Source organism: Heterodontus francisci, chromosome 3, assembly GCF_036365525.1.
Source record: "Heterodontus francisci isolate sHetFra1 chromosome 3, sHetFra1.hap1, whole genome shotgun sequence".
NCBI classification, from domain to species: domain Eukaryota; kingdom Metazoa; phylum Chordata; class Chondrichthyes; order Heterodontiformes; family Heterodontidae; genus Heterodontus; species Heterodontus francisci.
This window is the reverse complement of record NC_090373.1, coordinates 171,224,302-171,241,736: the sequence shown is the minus strand read 5'-3', so window position 1 is coordinate 171,241,736 and position 17,435 is coordinate 171,224,302. Positions and strand designations below refer to the sequence as shown.

Here is a 17,435-nt window from a genome sequence, read left to right as displayed (position 1 = left end):
GGAGCTCACGATATTGGGGGTAATGTATTAGCATGGATTGAGGATTGGTTAACACACAGAAGACAAAGTCGGGATCAATGGGTCTTTTTCAGGTTGGAAAGACGTAACTAGTGGAGTGCCACAAGGATCAGTCCTAGAGCCTCAATTATTTACTATCTATATTAATGATTTGGAGGAGGGGCAGAGTGTAATATATCCAAATTTGCTGACGATACAAAAATAGGTAGGAGGGCATGTTGTGATAAGGGCATAAGGAATATGCAAGGGAATATAGATAGGTTGGGTGAGTGGGCAAAAACTTGGCAGATGGAGTTTAGTGTAGGGAAGTGTGAAGTCATGCACTTTGGTAGGAAGAATCAGAAGGCAGACTGTTGTTTAAATGGAGAGAGACTCCAAAAACGTGCAGTACAGAGGGATCTGGGTGTTCTTGTGCATGAAACACAATGTTAGCATGCAGGTGCAGCAAGTAATTAAGAAAGCAAATGGAATTTTGGCCTTTATTGCTCAGGGGTTAGAGTTTAAAAATAGGGAAGTCTTGTTACAACTGTACAGGGTGTTGGTGAGGTCGCACCTGGAGTATTGTGTACAGTTTTGGTCCCCATATTTAAGAAAGGATATACTGGCATTGGAGGCAGTTCAAAAGAGATTCACTAGGCTGATTCCTGGGATGAAGGGGCTGACTTATCAAGAACGGCTAAACTGGTAAGGCCTTTATTCGTGAGAGTTTAGAAGAATGAGGGGTGATCTTATTGAAACATACAAGATTCTGAGAGGGCTTGACAGGGTAGATGTTGAGAAAATGTTTCCACTAGTGGGGGAATCTCAAACTAGGGGACATAGTTACAGAATAGGGGACACTCATTTAAAACTGAGATGTGAAGGAATTTCTTCTCTCAGAGGGTAGTGAATGTCTGGAATTCTCTACCCCAGAGAGTTATGGAGGCTAGATCACAAAGTATTTAAAGAGGAGGTAGATAGATTTTTGAAAGATTGGGGCTTTGAGGAGCTGGCACACAAGAGGAGTTGAGATCTGGGGCAGATCAGCCAAGATCTAATTGGATGGCGGGGCAGGCTTGAGGGGCCGAATGGCCTACTCCTGCTCCTATTTCTTATGTTCTCTCTTCCCTGAGTTCACTGCCTTCCTGTCCTTCTTTGATCTCTCCCTCTATATCAGCTGCCTAGCCCATATTCATGGCCAACCCTTTGGACTAGCCATCTCATGTGCTCTCACTGGTCCCTTGATATCAATCACAGATAAGGCTATCTCTAATTATTTCCTTATATCACTCTCCTCGCACATCTCTTTCCCCCTCCCAACTGGACTTTCTCCTGTGTTCACCCTTGGAACACACTTTCTGCCAATTCACTTACAACTGCACTTTCAAAATCCCAACTGTCTCGCCTTTGGTCCTCCATTCACCAAAACATTTTTGCAGCTACAGATCTGCTCAACCATATCTTCACCTCTACCATTGATGCCCTAGTGCCCAGTAAAACCATTATTCTTTCTCATCCTAGCCATTCCCACCAGTATGGTCCTCATCTCCATTCCCTTAAGTCCAAGGGATGCTGACTTCAAAGGATGTTGCGGATGACTAGTTTAGACATTCACCACTTAATCTGACTGGGCCATCTAAAGCAACAGGAGATCCTGCTCTCGTCTACCAAAGCTGCTCAGTTTTTCAGGATCATTCCGAAATGCAAAGATGACCCTTGGCTTCTTTTCCCCACTGCAAACTGTTGTCTTAAACCCCTCTCCTCTGCCTTCTCCACCCTCATCTTCAACATCAAGAAGCTCATGGACTTCTTTGCCACTAAGATTGAGATCATTGGATCTTTTGCCTCTGATGTTTCTCTCCCTTCTCCTAACCCATCAGGCTAAATTACTTGTAAGGTTTTTCCCCTGCCCTAACCTTATACATTTCTCTCCTATCTCCCCTCATGCCCTCTCTTCATGTCTTGTTCACGAGACCCATCTCCTGCTTCCTTGACCCTATTCCCACTAAACTACTGACCACCTACCTTCCCCTCCTGGTCCCCATGTTAGCTGATATTATTAGTGGTTCTCTTGCCTCAGGTACTGTCCCTGTCTCCTTCTAATCTGCCGTCATCACGACTTTCCTCAAAAACCAACCCTTGTCCCCCTCCATCCTTGCAAACTACCACCCTATTTCCAAACTCCTTGAATGAGCTGTCACCTTCCAAATTTGTGTCCATCTTTCCTGGAACTCCATGTTTGAATCCCTCCAGGCAGTTTTCTACTCATGCAACAGTACCAAAATGGCTCTTATCAAGGTCACAGATGACATCCTATGTGACTGTGAGAAAGGTAACATATCCCTCCGCATCATTTTTGACTTGTGTTCAGCTTTTGTCATGGTTGATCATACTAACCTCCTCCAGTGCGTCCAGTGTCATCCAGCTGGGTGGGATGACACTCTCCTGGTTCTCTTCTTATCTATCCAGAGAATCACCTGCAATGACTTCTCTTCCCGCTCCTGTCCCATTACAGCTGGAGTTCCCGAAGGATCTATCTTTGGGCCCTTCTATTGCTCATCTACATGCTGTCCCTTGGTGATAATAGATGGCTCTACCTCACCACCAGCTCTTTTGACCCCTCCACTGTCTCTAAATTCTCAGATTGCCTGTCTGGCACCCAGTACTGAATGAGCAGAAATTTTCTCCAACTAAATTGAGAAGACTGACGCCATTTTTCTCGGTCCCTGCCACAAACCCCATTCCCTAGCCGCCAACTCCATCCCTCTCCCTGGCAACTCCCCAAGGCTGAACCAGACTGTTTGCCACCTTGGTGTCACATCTGATGCTGAGATGAGCTTCCAACCATATATTTGGCAATCACTAAGACCGCCTATTTCCACCTCCTTAACGTTACCCGAATCAGCCCCACCTCAGCTCATTGCTGCCAAAATCCTCATCCATGCCTTTGTTACCTGTAGACTTGACAATTCCAACACACTTCAGGCTGGCCTGCCACATTTTACGGTCCACAAACTTTGATTTGTCCTAACTCACAAGTCCCATTCACCTTATCACCCCTGTGCTTGCTGATGTATGTTAACTCACAGTTAAGCAACACCTCAATTTTAAAATTCTCATCCTTGTTTTGAAATACCTCCATGTTGAGCCCCTTCCTATCTCTGTAATCTCCTCTAGTCCCACAACTCTCCGAAATATCTGCATTCCTCTAATTCTGGCCTCTTGAACACCCCTGATTTTCAGCACTTTTCCATTGGTGGTCATACCTTCAGCTTCTTCGGTCCTAAGCTTTGAAATTCCTTCCCTAAACATTTCTGCCTTTCTACCTCATTATCCTCCTTTAAGATGCTTCTTAAATCCTACCTGATTACGCTTTTGGTCATTTGCCCTAATATTGCCTTCTATGGCCTGGTGTCAAACTTGGTTTTAGAATGCTCTTAAGAAGTCACCTTGTGGCATTTTACCATTTAAAGGCATTTAAAGTTGTTGCACTAAAATTAAATCCTCAAATATGTCAGAATTCTTAACTTTAATTCGTTATTTAGTACCTAACCCATTCTAATCGCTGTGTTCTAACTTTTATTGTTCTAGAAAATCAAATTTTAAACATTTACTTAATTATTTTCTTTTTCCACCTGGCTTGCACTTCTGTTTGGGAGGTGGGAATCAGTTTTTGAATTGGGGTTTTATAAGTTGGTTTTCCAGCCAACTGAAAGCCCAGACTTCCTTCAAGCCACATATCTCAGCCAAAGCCGCTGACCCAGGTCAAAATGTTGTGCAAAAACCTGGCTCAGTGTCAGCTCAAACTTCTTTCCAATTTTTCCACACCATCAGTCGAACAAAAATGACACAACTCAAACCTCAGCTAAGCTCCAAGGTAGGAAAGCCTAAATTCTGAGCAACTAGATTTGGAATGTTCGTGTTTGGCGTATTTTTAAACCACAAAGCGCAGATGGGTGAATTTATTTGTCGGTGGCCTGAGCAATTTGTTGTTGCTCAGCATTGCTGAGAAGCCAGGATTTTCACTGCCTTGAGGAACTTTTAAAGCAAAATTGCAACAGTTGGGCAGCAAATCGCCTCTGAAGTGTAAACATTCACGAGATATTAAGTTCCCCTGGGTATCATGCCCTGCTGATCATAGGCTTCAGCAACAGCATGTTTTGGGTGAATTTTGTGCTCTCTGCACCCCCTCCCCCCACAAACTCACAGCTAATTTTGAGCGTAGCTGAGGTCTGGGTTGTGTCATTTTTGTCCCAAGAGAGTGTGGAGACATTGGGATGAAGCTTGAGCTGAAACTGAGACAGGTTCTTGCAGTTTTTCCTATTTTGACCTGGGCCACGTTTTAGGGTCAGCAGCTTTTAGAACAAACAAAGAACAAAGAAAATTACAGCACAGGAACAGGCCCTTCGGCCCTCCAAGCCTGCGCCGATCCAGATCCTCTAGCTAAACATGTCGTCTATTTTCTAAGGGTCTGTATCTCTTTGCTTCCTGCCCATTCATGTATCTGTCTAGATACATCTTAAAAGACGCTATCGTGCCCGCGTCTACCACCTCCGCTGGCAACGCGTTCCAGGCACCCACCACCCTCTGCGTAAAGAACTTTCCACGCATATCCCCCCTAAACTTTTCCCCTCTCACTTTGAACTCATGACCCCTCGTAATTGAATCCCCCACTCTGGGAAAAAGTTTCTTGCTATCCACCCTGTCGAGACCTCTCATTATTTTGTACACCTCAATCAGGTCCCCCCTCAACCTCCGTCTTTCTAATGAAAATAATCCTAATCTACTCAACCTCTCTTCATAGCTAGCGCCCTCCATACCAGGCAACATCCTGGTGAACCTCCTCTGCAGAGATGCAGCTCGAAACAAGTCGAGTTCCCAGTCTAATTAATTGTTCATTGCTGATAAAGTTTTAACTGAATTTCCAGGGTGTGTTCTGTTGTTGTACTTCCCAAAGTTCATCACTGTTGAAGAAGCCACAGACATGTTGGACAAATGCAGCAGGGGAAGGGAAATCTAAGGGTTGATTTTTCAAAATAGTACTTCGACTGTATAGCCCATGTCATGGACCACCTAATTTTCCATCGATTAAAGCCATGAAATAGGCAGGTTATCTTCTGCACCCAAAATACTGATTAATTTTAATAGCTAAATTGGAAAGTGTACTCAATATCTTATTTTCCTAAAAGGAAGTCTTGAGTGGACTGAAGTGCCTTTCTTTCTGCAAAGAAAATATCTAGATTTATATTTGGAGCACTCTTGATCTAAACCATTAGGACAAGGGAGTACAGGTACAAGCTGGTAAAAAGCAAATTTAGGACCGATATCAGGAAGTTCTTCTTTCATAGTGACCAACACTTGGCATAGAATTCCAGCTACAGCACTGATTATGGAAAGAGTTGAGTATTTGTGCTGACAATTTCCTTGGAGTTTCTTCCAATCTATCACTGTGACTTTGGCAGAAGATCAGTGGAATATCTTGTTTATGCATCTATCTGGGTTTTCCATTGATCAGGAAAATTCCCACAAAGGAATTCCCAGCATTGGGGTTATTTTGGTTTATGTGCTGCCTGGTCTATTAAATGTAGGAACTATTCACTGCACAGGTTTCTGATAGGGTGGTGCTCTGAATATAAATGCTTTCAATTGTGTGAAATGGAATAAATGGCTTCAGGAAATCAATGTCAAAAGGCCAGTTTACTTTGGCATTAGGCTAGATTTTTCTGCCCATTTATGGTCAATGGATAGAAAATCTGGTCAACTTGGGACTGAGAAATCAAAGCAAAACTTCCTTTTGAAAATCAATCATTTCACTTGTCTTTCTAAATAATCAAGTGTAGCTGAGCATGTCTGGAAATAATTATTTGTTTTAAGTGCATTTGAACACAGATGTTGATTTAACAGTGGATGGATTCTCTGACCCCAGCTGCTTTCAACTGTTTGAATCAAGGATCCCTCTTTTTCTTTCTTCCCTTTCTTTCCTTTCTTTCTCTCCTTTCTTTCTTTCTTTCTCTCCTTTCTTTCTCTCCTTTATTTCTTTCTTTCTCTCTCTCTCTCTTTCTCTCTTTTTCTCTCTCTCTTTCTCTCTCTCTCTCTCTCTCTCTCTCTTTCCTTCTCTCTTTCTCTCTTTCTTTCTATCTCTCTCTCTTTCGCTCTCTCTCTCCAGTCCCCCCACCCCCCCCCCCCCCCCCCCCCAACCACCACTCCCTCCCTCCTGTGATGGCTGGGGAGTTCTGGGGTTTTATTTTGAGTACCAGATAACCATTGACAGTGAATAGTACATGTCAGTCTTTGGAATAACCTTCAGCACTGGTGGGGTTATCCTCTGCTTGTTGTGCAGCATAACCTCTTTACAATTTTTTTTTATATCTTTCAAAAGGGAATTAGATAGATACTTGAAGGGGAGACAGTTGCAGGCTCATGGAATGGGATAATTGGATAGCTCTTTCAGAGATCCAGCACAGGCAATGTGGGCCACATGGCCTTTTCAGCCAAATGATTCGTATGGTTTGCTAGGCTGAAACCTCGTGATTTGTGCTGGCATTACACCCAGTATAAGTGATCCTGAGATACTAGGGGTGTACCGATTGCCAAAGCAGCTGATACTGACAGAAATGCTTCTTGTTTGCAGCCTCCAACCAGGAGAACTTGAACTGTTCATAGAAGTAATATTTTGTGAAAAGTTTTTTGTTGCTTTGTTATTTTTTCTCTGGTCATAGTCAAAGGAAACAGAGAAACAGGAGTAGGCCATTCGGCCCTTCGAGCCTGCTCCGCCATTCATTATGATCATGGCTGATCATCCAACTCAGTAACCTGTTCCCACTTTCCCCCCATATCCTTTTATCCCTTTCGCCCCAAGAGCGATATCTAACTCCTTCTTGAAAACATACAATGTTTTGGCCTCAACTGCTTTCTGTGGTAGCGAATTCCACAGGCTCACCACTCTCTGGGTGAAGACATTTCTCCTCATCTCAGCCCTGAAAGGTTTACCCCGTATCCTTAGACTATGACCCCTGGTTCTGGAATCCCCCACCATCAGGAACATCCTTCCTGCATCTACCCTGTCAAGTCCTGTTAGAATTTTACAGGTTTCTGTGAGATCCTCCTCACTCTTCTGAACTCCAGCGATATAATCCTAACCGACTCAATTTCTCCTCAGACATCAGTCCCACTATCCCAGGAATCAGTCTGGTAAACCTTCGCTGCACTTCCTCTATAGCAAGAACATCCTTCCTCAGATAAGGAGACGAAAACTGCAAACAATATTCCAGGTGTGGCCTCACCAAGGCCCTGTATAATTGCAGCAAGACATCCTTGCTCCTGTACTCGAATCCTCTCGCTATGAAAGCCAATATACCATTTGCCCTTTTTACCGACTGTTGCACCTGCATGCTTACCTTCAGCGACTGATGTACCAGAACACCCAGGTCTGGTTGCATATTCCCCTCTCTCAGCTTATAGCCATTCAGATAATAATTTGCCTTCCTGTTTTTGCTACCAAAGTGGATAACCTCACAATTATCCACATTATACCGCATCTACCATGCATTAGCCCACTCACTCAACTTGTCCAAATCACCCTGAAGCCTCTCTGCATCCTCCTCACATCTCTGCCTCCCACTCAGTTTTGTGTCATCTGCAAATTTGGAGATATTACATTTAGTTCCCTCATCTAAATCATTAATATATACTGTGAATAGCTGGGGTCCTAGCACCGATCCCTGCAGTACCCCAGTCGTCACTGCCTGCCATTCAGAAAAAGACCCGTTTATTCCTACTCTTTGTTTCCTGTCTGCCAACCAATTTTCTATCCATCACAATACACTACCCCCAATCCCAAGCGCTTTAATTTTACATGCTAATCTGTTATGTGGGACTTTGTCAAAAGCCTTCGGAAAGTCCAAATAAACCACATACACTGGCTCCCCCTCATCAACTCTACTAGTTACATCCTCAAAGAATTCTAGTAGATTTGTCAAGCATGATTTTCCTTTTGTAAATCCATGCTTTGTCCAATTCTACCACTGTTCTCCAAGTTCTCTGCTGTAAAATCTTTGATAATGGACTCTAGAATTTTCCCCACTACTGACGTCAGGCTGACTGGTCTATAATTCCCTGCTTTCTCTACCTCCCTTTTTAAATAGTGGGGTTACATTAGCTACCCTCCAATCTGTAGGAACTGTTCGAGAGTCTATAGAATCTTGAAAGATAACTACCAATGCATCCACTATTTCTAGGCCCACTTCCTTAAGTACTCTGGGATGTAGATTATCAGGCCCTGGGGATTTATCAGCCTTTAATCCCATCAATTTCCCCAACACCATTTCTCTACTAATACTGATTTCCTTCAGTTCCTCCCTGTCATTAAACCCTGTGTTCCCTAACATTTCTGGGAGGTTATTTGTGTCCTCCTTTGTGAAGACAGAACCAAAGTATGCATTTAGTTGGTCAGCCATTTCTTTATTCCCCATAATAAATTCCCCTGTTTCTGACTGTAAGGGGCCTACATTTGTCTTCACCAATCTTTTTCTCTTCACATATTTATAGAAACTTTTACAGTCAGTTTTTATGTTCCCCGCAAGCTTGCTCTCGTACTCTATTTTCCCCTTCTTAATCAATCCCTTGGTCCTCCTTTGCTGAATTCTAAACTGCTCCCAATCCTCAGGTCTGTTGTTTTTCCTGGCAAATTTATATGCCTCTTCCTTGGATCTAATGCTATCTCTAATTTCCCTTGTAAGCCATGGTTTGGCTACCTTTCCTGTTTTACTTTTGCGCCAGACAGGAATAAACAATTGTTGCGATTCATCCATGCACTCTTTAAATGTTTGCCATTGCCCATCCCCCGTCATCCCTTTAAGTAACGTTTCCCAATCCGTCATAGCCAACTCGTGCCTCATACCTTAGTAGTTTCCTTTATTAAGATTCAGGACCCTAGTCTCAGAATCAACTACGTCACTCTCCATCTTGATGAAGAATTCTATCATATTATGGTCGCTCATCCCCAAGGGGTCTCGCACTACTAGATTGTCAATTATTCCCCTCTCATTACACAATACCCAGTCTAGGACGGCCTGTTTTCTAGTTGGTTCCTCAACATATTGGTCCAGAAAACCATCCTGTATACACTCCATGAATTCCTCCTCTACGGTATTATGACTAATTTGATTTGCCCAATCTAGATGCAGATTAAAGTCACCCATAATTACAGATGTTCCTTTATCGCATGCGTCTCTAATTTCCTGTTTAATGCCATTCCCAAAATTACCACTGCAGTTTGGGGGTCTATATACAGTCCCCACTAATATTTTTTGCCCCTTAGTGTTTCTCAGCTCTATCCATACAGATTCCACATCGTCAAAGCTAATATCCTTCCTCACTGTTGCATTAATTTGCTCTTTAACCAGCAATACAACTCCATCGCCTTTTACCTTTTGTCTGTCCTTCCTAAATACCGAATACCCTTGATGTTCATATCCCATCCCTGGTCACCTTGCAGCCATGTCTCCATAATCCCAACTATATCATACCCATTTACATCTATTTGCACGATTAATTCATCCACTTTATTGCGAACGCTCCGGGCGTTAAGGCATAAAGCCTTAAGGCTTGTCTTTTTGACAATACCTGTCCCCTTTCCACTATTTTTCACTGTGGCCCTGTTTGATTCTGGCCTTTGATTTCTCTGCCTATCAGTTTTCTGATTTCCATTTCTGTCTTTTGTTCTTGTTCTTGTCCTTGATCCCTCCTCCTCTGACTCCTTGCAAAGGTTCCCATCCCCCTGCCATTTTAGTTTAAACCCTCCCCAACCACTATAGCAATACTCCCCCTAGGACATCAGTCCCGGTCCTGCCCAGGTGTAACCTGTCCAGTTTGTACCCAAAAAACTCAGATGTAAAATGGGCTGCTAACATCGAACTTGCGTTATTGCGCCAATTCAAGATGTACCTTATTGTCTTGGACAGCATTGCAGAATAATGGGTTATGGGTTTATACTCACAGATCCTCCAACTTCATGAAGTTTCCAGTCCTAGTCATGCTATGGTGTGGGAACATACAGTTCAGACATTCCCCACTTGAGAAGGATGAGAAATTGTGTATCTTCTTGTCGCAGTTTAAGGCCTGGACCAGCTCCATTATGGGTATCAATTGTAGATAACTCTGGGAAACTTAAGAAATGGATGAAAATGATTCATTTTCTTTTTAGGAAGAGCTTGGATTTAACACCTTTTTAAAAAGCACACTGGCGCAGTGGTTAGCACCGCAGCCTCACAGCTCCAGCGACCCGGGTTCAATTCTGGGTACTGTCTGTGTGGAGTTTGCAAGTTCTCCCTGTGTCTGCGTGGGTTTTCTCCGGGTGCTCCGGTTTCCTCCCACATGCCAAAAGACTTGCAGGTTGATAGGTAAATTGGCCATTATAAATTGCCCCTAGTATAGGTAGGTGGTAGGGAAATATAGGGACAGGTGGGGATGTGGTAGGAATATGGGATTCGTGTAGGATTAGTATAAATGGGTGGTTGATGGTCGGCACAGACTCAGTGGGCTGAAGGGCCTGTTTCAGTGCTGTATCTCTAAAACTAAAAAAAAAACTAAAAAATATGTTTAGTGTGTCAACAGTAGAGCTGCATTAATCAAATAACTAAGATATTGATGTTATTTTTGTGCATTAAGTATGTTGCCTTATTTTTGTTGAATGTAGGAATGCATTCAGTGATGGAGAGGATTCTGAACCCACAGTCCAATACACAGCGAGGAAAACCTATTTACGGAGAGCAGTTCAGGTTACACGTAAGATCAATGTCTACTATCCATTGCTTCTCAGTAAAAACAGTGTAATGTTAGAAATGATCATCTGTGAAAACCTAACACACTCATTCTACATTTTTCTGGGCATTTAACATTTTCAAAATAAGTAGCTTAAAATCTAGCTGACAATAGCACATATGGGAATGTAATACAAGTATGTTAAGCATTTGTATTTGATCTTGGAGGGCAGAGTTTCTACCCCAAAGTGCCAAGATTCTGTAACAGTCAAGTATTTAGAGATACAGCACTGAAACAGGCCCTTCGGCCCACCTAGTCTGTGCTGACCAACAACCACCCATTTATACTAACCCTACAGTAATCCCATATTCCCTACCACCTACCTACACTAGGGGCAATTTACAATGGCCAATTTACCTATCACCTGCAAGTCGTGGGAAGAAACCAGAGCACCTGGCGAAAACCCACGCGGTCACAGGGAGAACTTGCAAACTCCGCACAGGCAGTACCCAGAATTGAATCCGGGTCCCTGGAGCTGTGAGGCTGCGGTGCTAACCACTGCGCCACTGTGCCGCCCTGATCGTCAGAAAACAGGCAGTAGTTAACTGTATGAAAATGCCTGCAAGGAAAGATTGTGTTGATAAACTTATTTGCACAGCACTACGGACTGTGCGTGAATTTTATTAACAGCACAGGGGGTTATTTTAACCTAACTCACCTGGCGGGGAACTGACCAGATTGGATTGACTACTCGTTTTACACCCTATCCGATTTTACAATCAAAATGATGGCCGATTCCATTGCATCAGTTTGCTGACAGGACGATTAAAATTACCCACATAAAGTCAAATCAGGGAAAGACCATCCATATTCAGTAGCTCTGTATCAATAGTTTCAGTGCTTATTTTAACAATGTACAGCCTTAAAGTTATCGATAAGAAGTAACTTGGATTTTGTAACAAATTATTACTTAAATTATTTTGATATTCTATTTCTGATTTTCTCCCCAGACCCCTTCTGTCCTGAAGCTGTGGCAGCAGCATGCTAGTATCTAGACTAAGTGGCTTCTTTTCAATGGTGTCAGCTAGGCAGTGGCTATTTAGGATCCCAGCAGTTCTTGTTGGATTCTTGTGGACTATCTACTCACGTGGATGGTATAACTCTGCCTGGTGGATTTTTTTCCCATCCTCTCTCACCAGCTAGCCCAGATATAATTGTAGTGTCCCTCTATTCATGCCTATTGGAGGTGAACTAACTCAGTACATACCAGACCCTGAAGCAGGAGATTTCCTGGGCTCTGCAGCCAGAGCAGTGATTTACTTGGATCAGTTCTTTTTTGAAATTAGAAAACAGAGCAATATGCTAGAAAAAAAACACAACGGTCAGAATTTCTAAAAGGGATATTGATATATGAATAGAGGAAAGTGAGTTTAGACTAGGTGGCTCATGGAGAAAATCATCAGCACAGAACGGATAGGTCAAATGACCGATTTTGGTGCTGTGACATTGAGATTCCGCGAACAGATTTTAATTCTTCCGTATTTCTTCTCACAGTGGATAACTTGGGAATCCGTGAGGAACTGAAAGAGAAGCTGCAGGACGTAATGACTGACCGGAATTTATTGACTCTGGGTAAAGTTCTGGGAGAAGGTAAGGACATGAACTGAAGCTTGCAAACCCCAGCCCTTCCATAAATAGTATGCAAACCTGAGAGCAGAATGACAGTCATATTAAGATGGGAATTCTTCCTGGCCCCTCCAGGGTTCCAGACATTTCTTTGTGCAGTTTACTTCTGTCATGTTATCACCATTCTTCTGTTTTGTGGTAGAAATGGACCATATAGTCAGCTTCACAACTCATCTGCCTATATTAACGCATTCCGTGAGATGGTTGCAATGTTACATCGTCTAATGTTGCTATTCTTGTACTCCTGTTATTCCATAATTCTTCAAATAATTAAACTGACAGTACCATGCTAGGAGAAATAGGCTTTGAACAACTTGTTAAAAGATGAACTGAAGTGGAAAAATCAGTGTTAGCTTCCTATTCCCTTTTGATTAAAAACCAAGTCAATCTATTTTTTAAAATGTGTGTAGGAACCCAATCTTGCATATTACAATTGATCAGGAAAGTCAGGAAAGTGATGCAAGGATGGAAGTTACAAGATCAAAGGTCATTGATGAAGTGTATCTAACTTTCAAGATTGGTAATGAATTATAGCCACTGTCGAAAATATGGTAATAAGGAGGGCTGGATCAGTTTGACTGTTCTGGAAATGTGCAGAAATCTCCCAATTTTCAAGTCCTATAGTGTAAACTAAGACATATAGGGCTGGATCTTGTGCTCAAACGGAAGGCGGGTTTCGTGGTGGGGTGGGGGTGGGTACCGGAGAATCAGAGTGGACCTGCCCACCACAGAACCTGACACCAGGATTCCTGGTTCCGATCTTCTTGGGGGCAGGATAGGCTGATGATGAACTTAGAACATATAGAACATAGAACATTACAGCACAGTACAGGCCCTTCGGCCCTTGCCCAGAGGCCAATTGAGACCCTTATGTGGCCTATTAATGGCCAATTCAGGGCCTCCTCCTGCCACCGCTGGGATCTTAGCAGCGGCGGGGAGGACGCCTTGTCAAACAAGACGCCCTGTGGGCTTGGGGTGGGGGGGGGGGGGGGGGTCCCTCCTTCATTTGCAATTTATGGCCCACAGAGGACACCCTGGGATCCCCCTTCCTCCTGGACCGAATGGTGACCCCCACCCCACCCATGCTGAGCCTTCCGGACAGGCCCTGGCGACCCCACCTCACCTACTGGGGTTCTACTGCTGGGCCTGGGTCCGAGGCCTCTGCACTACCAACAGCGGCCGCTGTTCCCAGTGCTACTGCCGATACTGCTGAGCTGCTGGCCCACTGATTGGCCGGCAGCTCTTGAAGGCGGGATCCCCAACCCTATGAAGTCTTTAGAGGGATGGTATCCCGGCTCCTAAAACCTTGACCCCAAAAGACCGGAAGATCGCTCCGGATGGCCGAGAAAATGCAGAGGCGGGGTTGCCCCCACCTTTCGCCCTGGTGCTGGGAGCCCTGCCTCCTGCGCAAAATCCAGCCCATACAAATTGTACCACTTGTGAAGGGTGAGTCTATCAAAAAGCAGAACCATAGAACCATAGAGCTCTTTTGTGGAAAAGATATGTCACATTGTTGGTGCAGAGTCAAAAGAGCTTTGTTCTTTCACTGGGGCTGAGAATAGCTGACAAAATCTTTTGTAAAAGTAGTTTATTCACAGAATTGACATCCTTGAGCTTGATTAGGGGAAACTTTACCAATTAATTAGTATGGAGGGGGACAGGTGGGTGAGGCAAAGAAATATATTGCCCAGTGTCATTCTACTGGACGTCATTGCAAATGTCAAGAGGTGAAACCTTTATTCCATAGGTCCAGGCAAATTTCAAAACCAGGTTGCTGAGTTAACAGGGCAGTTCTAACCAATGTTCCCTGTGAGCAGCCATGCAGCAACCCAAAAGTCTCCGTGCAGAGTGTGCACAAGTTGACCCCTCTAAGTTACTGTGCGTGTGCAGCCACACGAAAAGAATTTAAAGGGGCCGTGCACTTAAATAAATCACCTACGCAGTCCAAAAATAAATTAGAGGGAATATTGGTTCTAACCCGTGAAGCTACCCAGTCATTCAGCCTGTGAACTTGTACAGGTAACACACACAAAGATCTGAGACTCCCTTTAAGCGGCTGATGATCTAGCTTTATTAACAGGGCAAATAAAATGCCTACTTTTTGCACTGCGACTTACATTTTACTCCATTCCCTAATGGTCAAAAAAATAGTCAATGTGTGTTTTAAATTCTGGATGTGGAAGCCAACAGCGAACTGATCTTTGTGTTACATTTTCCTACAGGGGAATTTGGCTCTGTAATGGAGGGACACATGAAACATGCTGATGGCACCAGTCAGAAAGTAGCTGTTAAAACCATGAAATGTAAGGAAAGCTCTGATGCAATAAATAATAAAAAATAAACAACTTGCATTTATATATAAAATGCCTGTAACATGGGCAAGTGTTTTCTACTTTAGAGGGGAATTTTTTTAAAAAAGGAATGGATACTGAACTAGGACAGTTAAGAGGTGACCAAAAGCTTGGTTGAAAAGATAGCTTGAGAAGGCTTTCGAAGATGAAGAGAGGAGGAGAGGTGGGGATTAAGGAGGTTTCGAGAGTGGGGCCAAGCTAGCTGAAGGCTTTGCCACCAATGTTGGGGTGAAGGCAGGTTGGGAACATAGGAATTGCTAGATGAAGAAAGAACATGGTCCATCCAGTTTGCATTCTACCATCCTGATAGTTGCGTGATACATCAATAATTGGAATTGTTAGCCAGTCACAGGAGTTGAACTCCAGGCCCAGACATGAGGTGTGGAAACTCCCATTGCTGGATAACTTTGTCATAGAGTTACACAGCACAGAAAAAGGCCCTTTGGCCCATTGTGTCCGTGCCGGCCATCAAGCACCCATGTATTCTAATCCCATTTTCCAGCACTTGGCCCGTAGCCTTGTACGCTATGGCATTTCAAATGCTCATCTAGATCCTTCTTAAATGTTGTGAGGGTTCCTGCCTCTACCACCCCTTCAGGCAGTGTGTTCCAGATTCCACCCACCCACTAGGTGAAAAATATTTTCCTCAAATCCCCTCTACACCTACTGCCCCTAACCTTAAATCTATGGTTATTGATGCCTCTGCTAAGGGAAAAAGTTTCTCCCTATCTACCCTATCTATGCCCCTCATAATTTTGTATACCTCAATCAGATCCCCCCTCAGCCTTCTCTGCTCTAAGGAAAACAACCCTAGCCTATCCAGTCTCTCTTCATAGCTGAAATGCTCCAGCCCAGGCAACATCCTGATGAATCTCCCCTTCACCCTCTCCAGTGCAATCACATCTTTCCTGTAGTGTGGCGACCAGAACTGTACACAGTACTCCAGCTGTGGCCTAACTAGCGTTTTATACAGATGGACAAAGTTTCGACTCAGCGGACTGTAGGATCTGGGAGTAACATAAGGCTGGAAAATGTTGCAAAGCTAGGTTAGAGCAAGGTTACAGACGATTTTAAGATGAGAACACAGATTTTGAATTCAATTAATTGGGACGGGAAGCTAGCGTAGTTCAGCAAGGAAGAGGTTGGTGAGTGAGTGGTTGGTGTGGGACAGGATATCGGTAGCTGAGTTTTGTAGGAGGAGGATGACACCAGTGAGAAGGAAATTGGAGAATGACAAAGGCATGATTAAGAGTTCATGGGTGTTTAAAAGTTTAGGGTGAGTTAAGGGTATGGTCGGGACATGTGCAGTCAATGTTGCAGCTGTGGAAGTAAGTGGTCTTGGTGATGCATAGGATGTGGGGTTAAACATAACCATGGGTCAATTTAATAAACCAATATTTTGCACAGTCTGAACAAGTGGCCAGAGAGAGGGAGTTAATCAGTAACAATGGAATGGAGTTCCTGGCAGGGGCCAAAACAAATGACTTTAATCTTCATATTGTTCAGTTGTAGGAAATTTGCACTCATACATAATTGGCAGTCTGGCAGTACAGAGTTGGTCACAGGGTCAATTAAAATTGTAGCAAACTAGAGTGTGATGATGTCAGCACACATGAAAATTGACTCCATGTCCGTGCATGATGATACTAAGTGGCAACATGTCGCTGCAGAAGAGGAGAGTCACAAATAGATACTTAAGGAATTCTGGAGCTGAGTGTGCAAGGTGGAAAGAGAAGCCATTGCTGGCTGTATTGGGAGAGGTAGGAGTGGAACATGTAAAGGCTATTCCACAGAATTGGACAGCAGAGGAGAGGTCCTGAAATGGATTGCACGATCTACTGTGTTGAACACTGTGCAGAGGACAAAGATGGATAACCCACTTGATAGTAATCAGAGAACATTTCCAGGATGGTCTTGATGCTACGAACAGGGCTGAAAATGAGCAGAAGGCAGGCGGATAAGATTTGAGTTGGAATTTGGAAGGCCATGAGCTGGGAAGTGGTGAGGCAGTTGCATAATTGATGTCAATCCAAAAGCTGATTAAAGCTGTGCTTTATCTTGTCTCTCATAGTGTCATGAGAATTTTTAAGTACATAAAAACTTATGAAATAACAACAGGAATAGGCCTTCTGTCCCTCAAGCCTGCTCTGGTATTTAATGAAATTATGGCAGATCTTCTACCTTAGCTACACCTTCCTACACTATCCCGATGTCTCCGGATTCCCTTAGCATCCAAACATAAGTCAGTCTCTGACTTGAATATACTTGATGACTTGAGCATCCACAGCTCTCTGCGTTGGAGAATTCCAAATGTTACAACCCTTTGGGAGTCAAGAAATTTCTCTTCATTTCAATCCTGTCCCCTTATTCTGAGACAATGACCCCTAGTTCTCGATTACCCAGCCAGGGGAAAAATCCTCCCGGAATCTACCCTGTCAAGCCCCTTAAGAATTTTATATGTTAATATGAAATCACTTTTTCTAAACTATAGGAAGTATAGACCTTGTCTACTTGATCTCACCTCATAGGATAATCCCCAACAATTAGTACAGTGAAAAAGTACAAAGCATTATTTTGCTGCTACGCAGGTGACCAGTTATTTTGGGCAGAGCGAGGTCCGACAAAATACAATGTGATGAG

General features: G+C 43.5%; 1 protein-coding gene across 2 annotated transcripts in view; it reads left to right on the top strand.

The window, feature by feature from the left end:
• The window catches only part of mertka (c-mer proto-oncogene tyrosine kinase a), a 188,379-nt gene that overhangs the window by 142,541 nt on the left and 28,403 nt on the right, over positions 1 to 17,435 (top strand). For both annotated transcript variants that reach the window (XM_068027609.1, XM_068027606.1), the window contains exons 11-13: positions 10,694 to 10,782; positions 12,313 to 12,408; positions 14,667 to 14,747. In XM_068027609.1, coding sequence (XP_067883710.1) covers positions 10,694 to 10,782; positions 12,313 to 12,408; positions 14,667 to 14,747 — 266 coding nt within the window. The remainder of the gene's footprint in view (positions 1 to 10,693; positions 10,783 to 12,312; positions 12,409 to 14,666; positions 14,748 to 17,435) is intronic.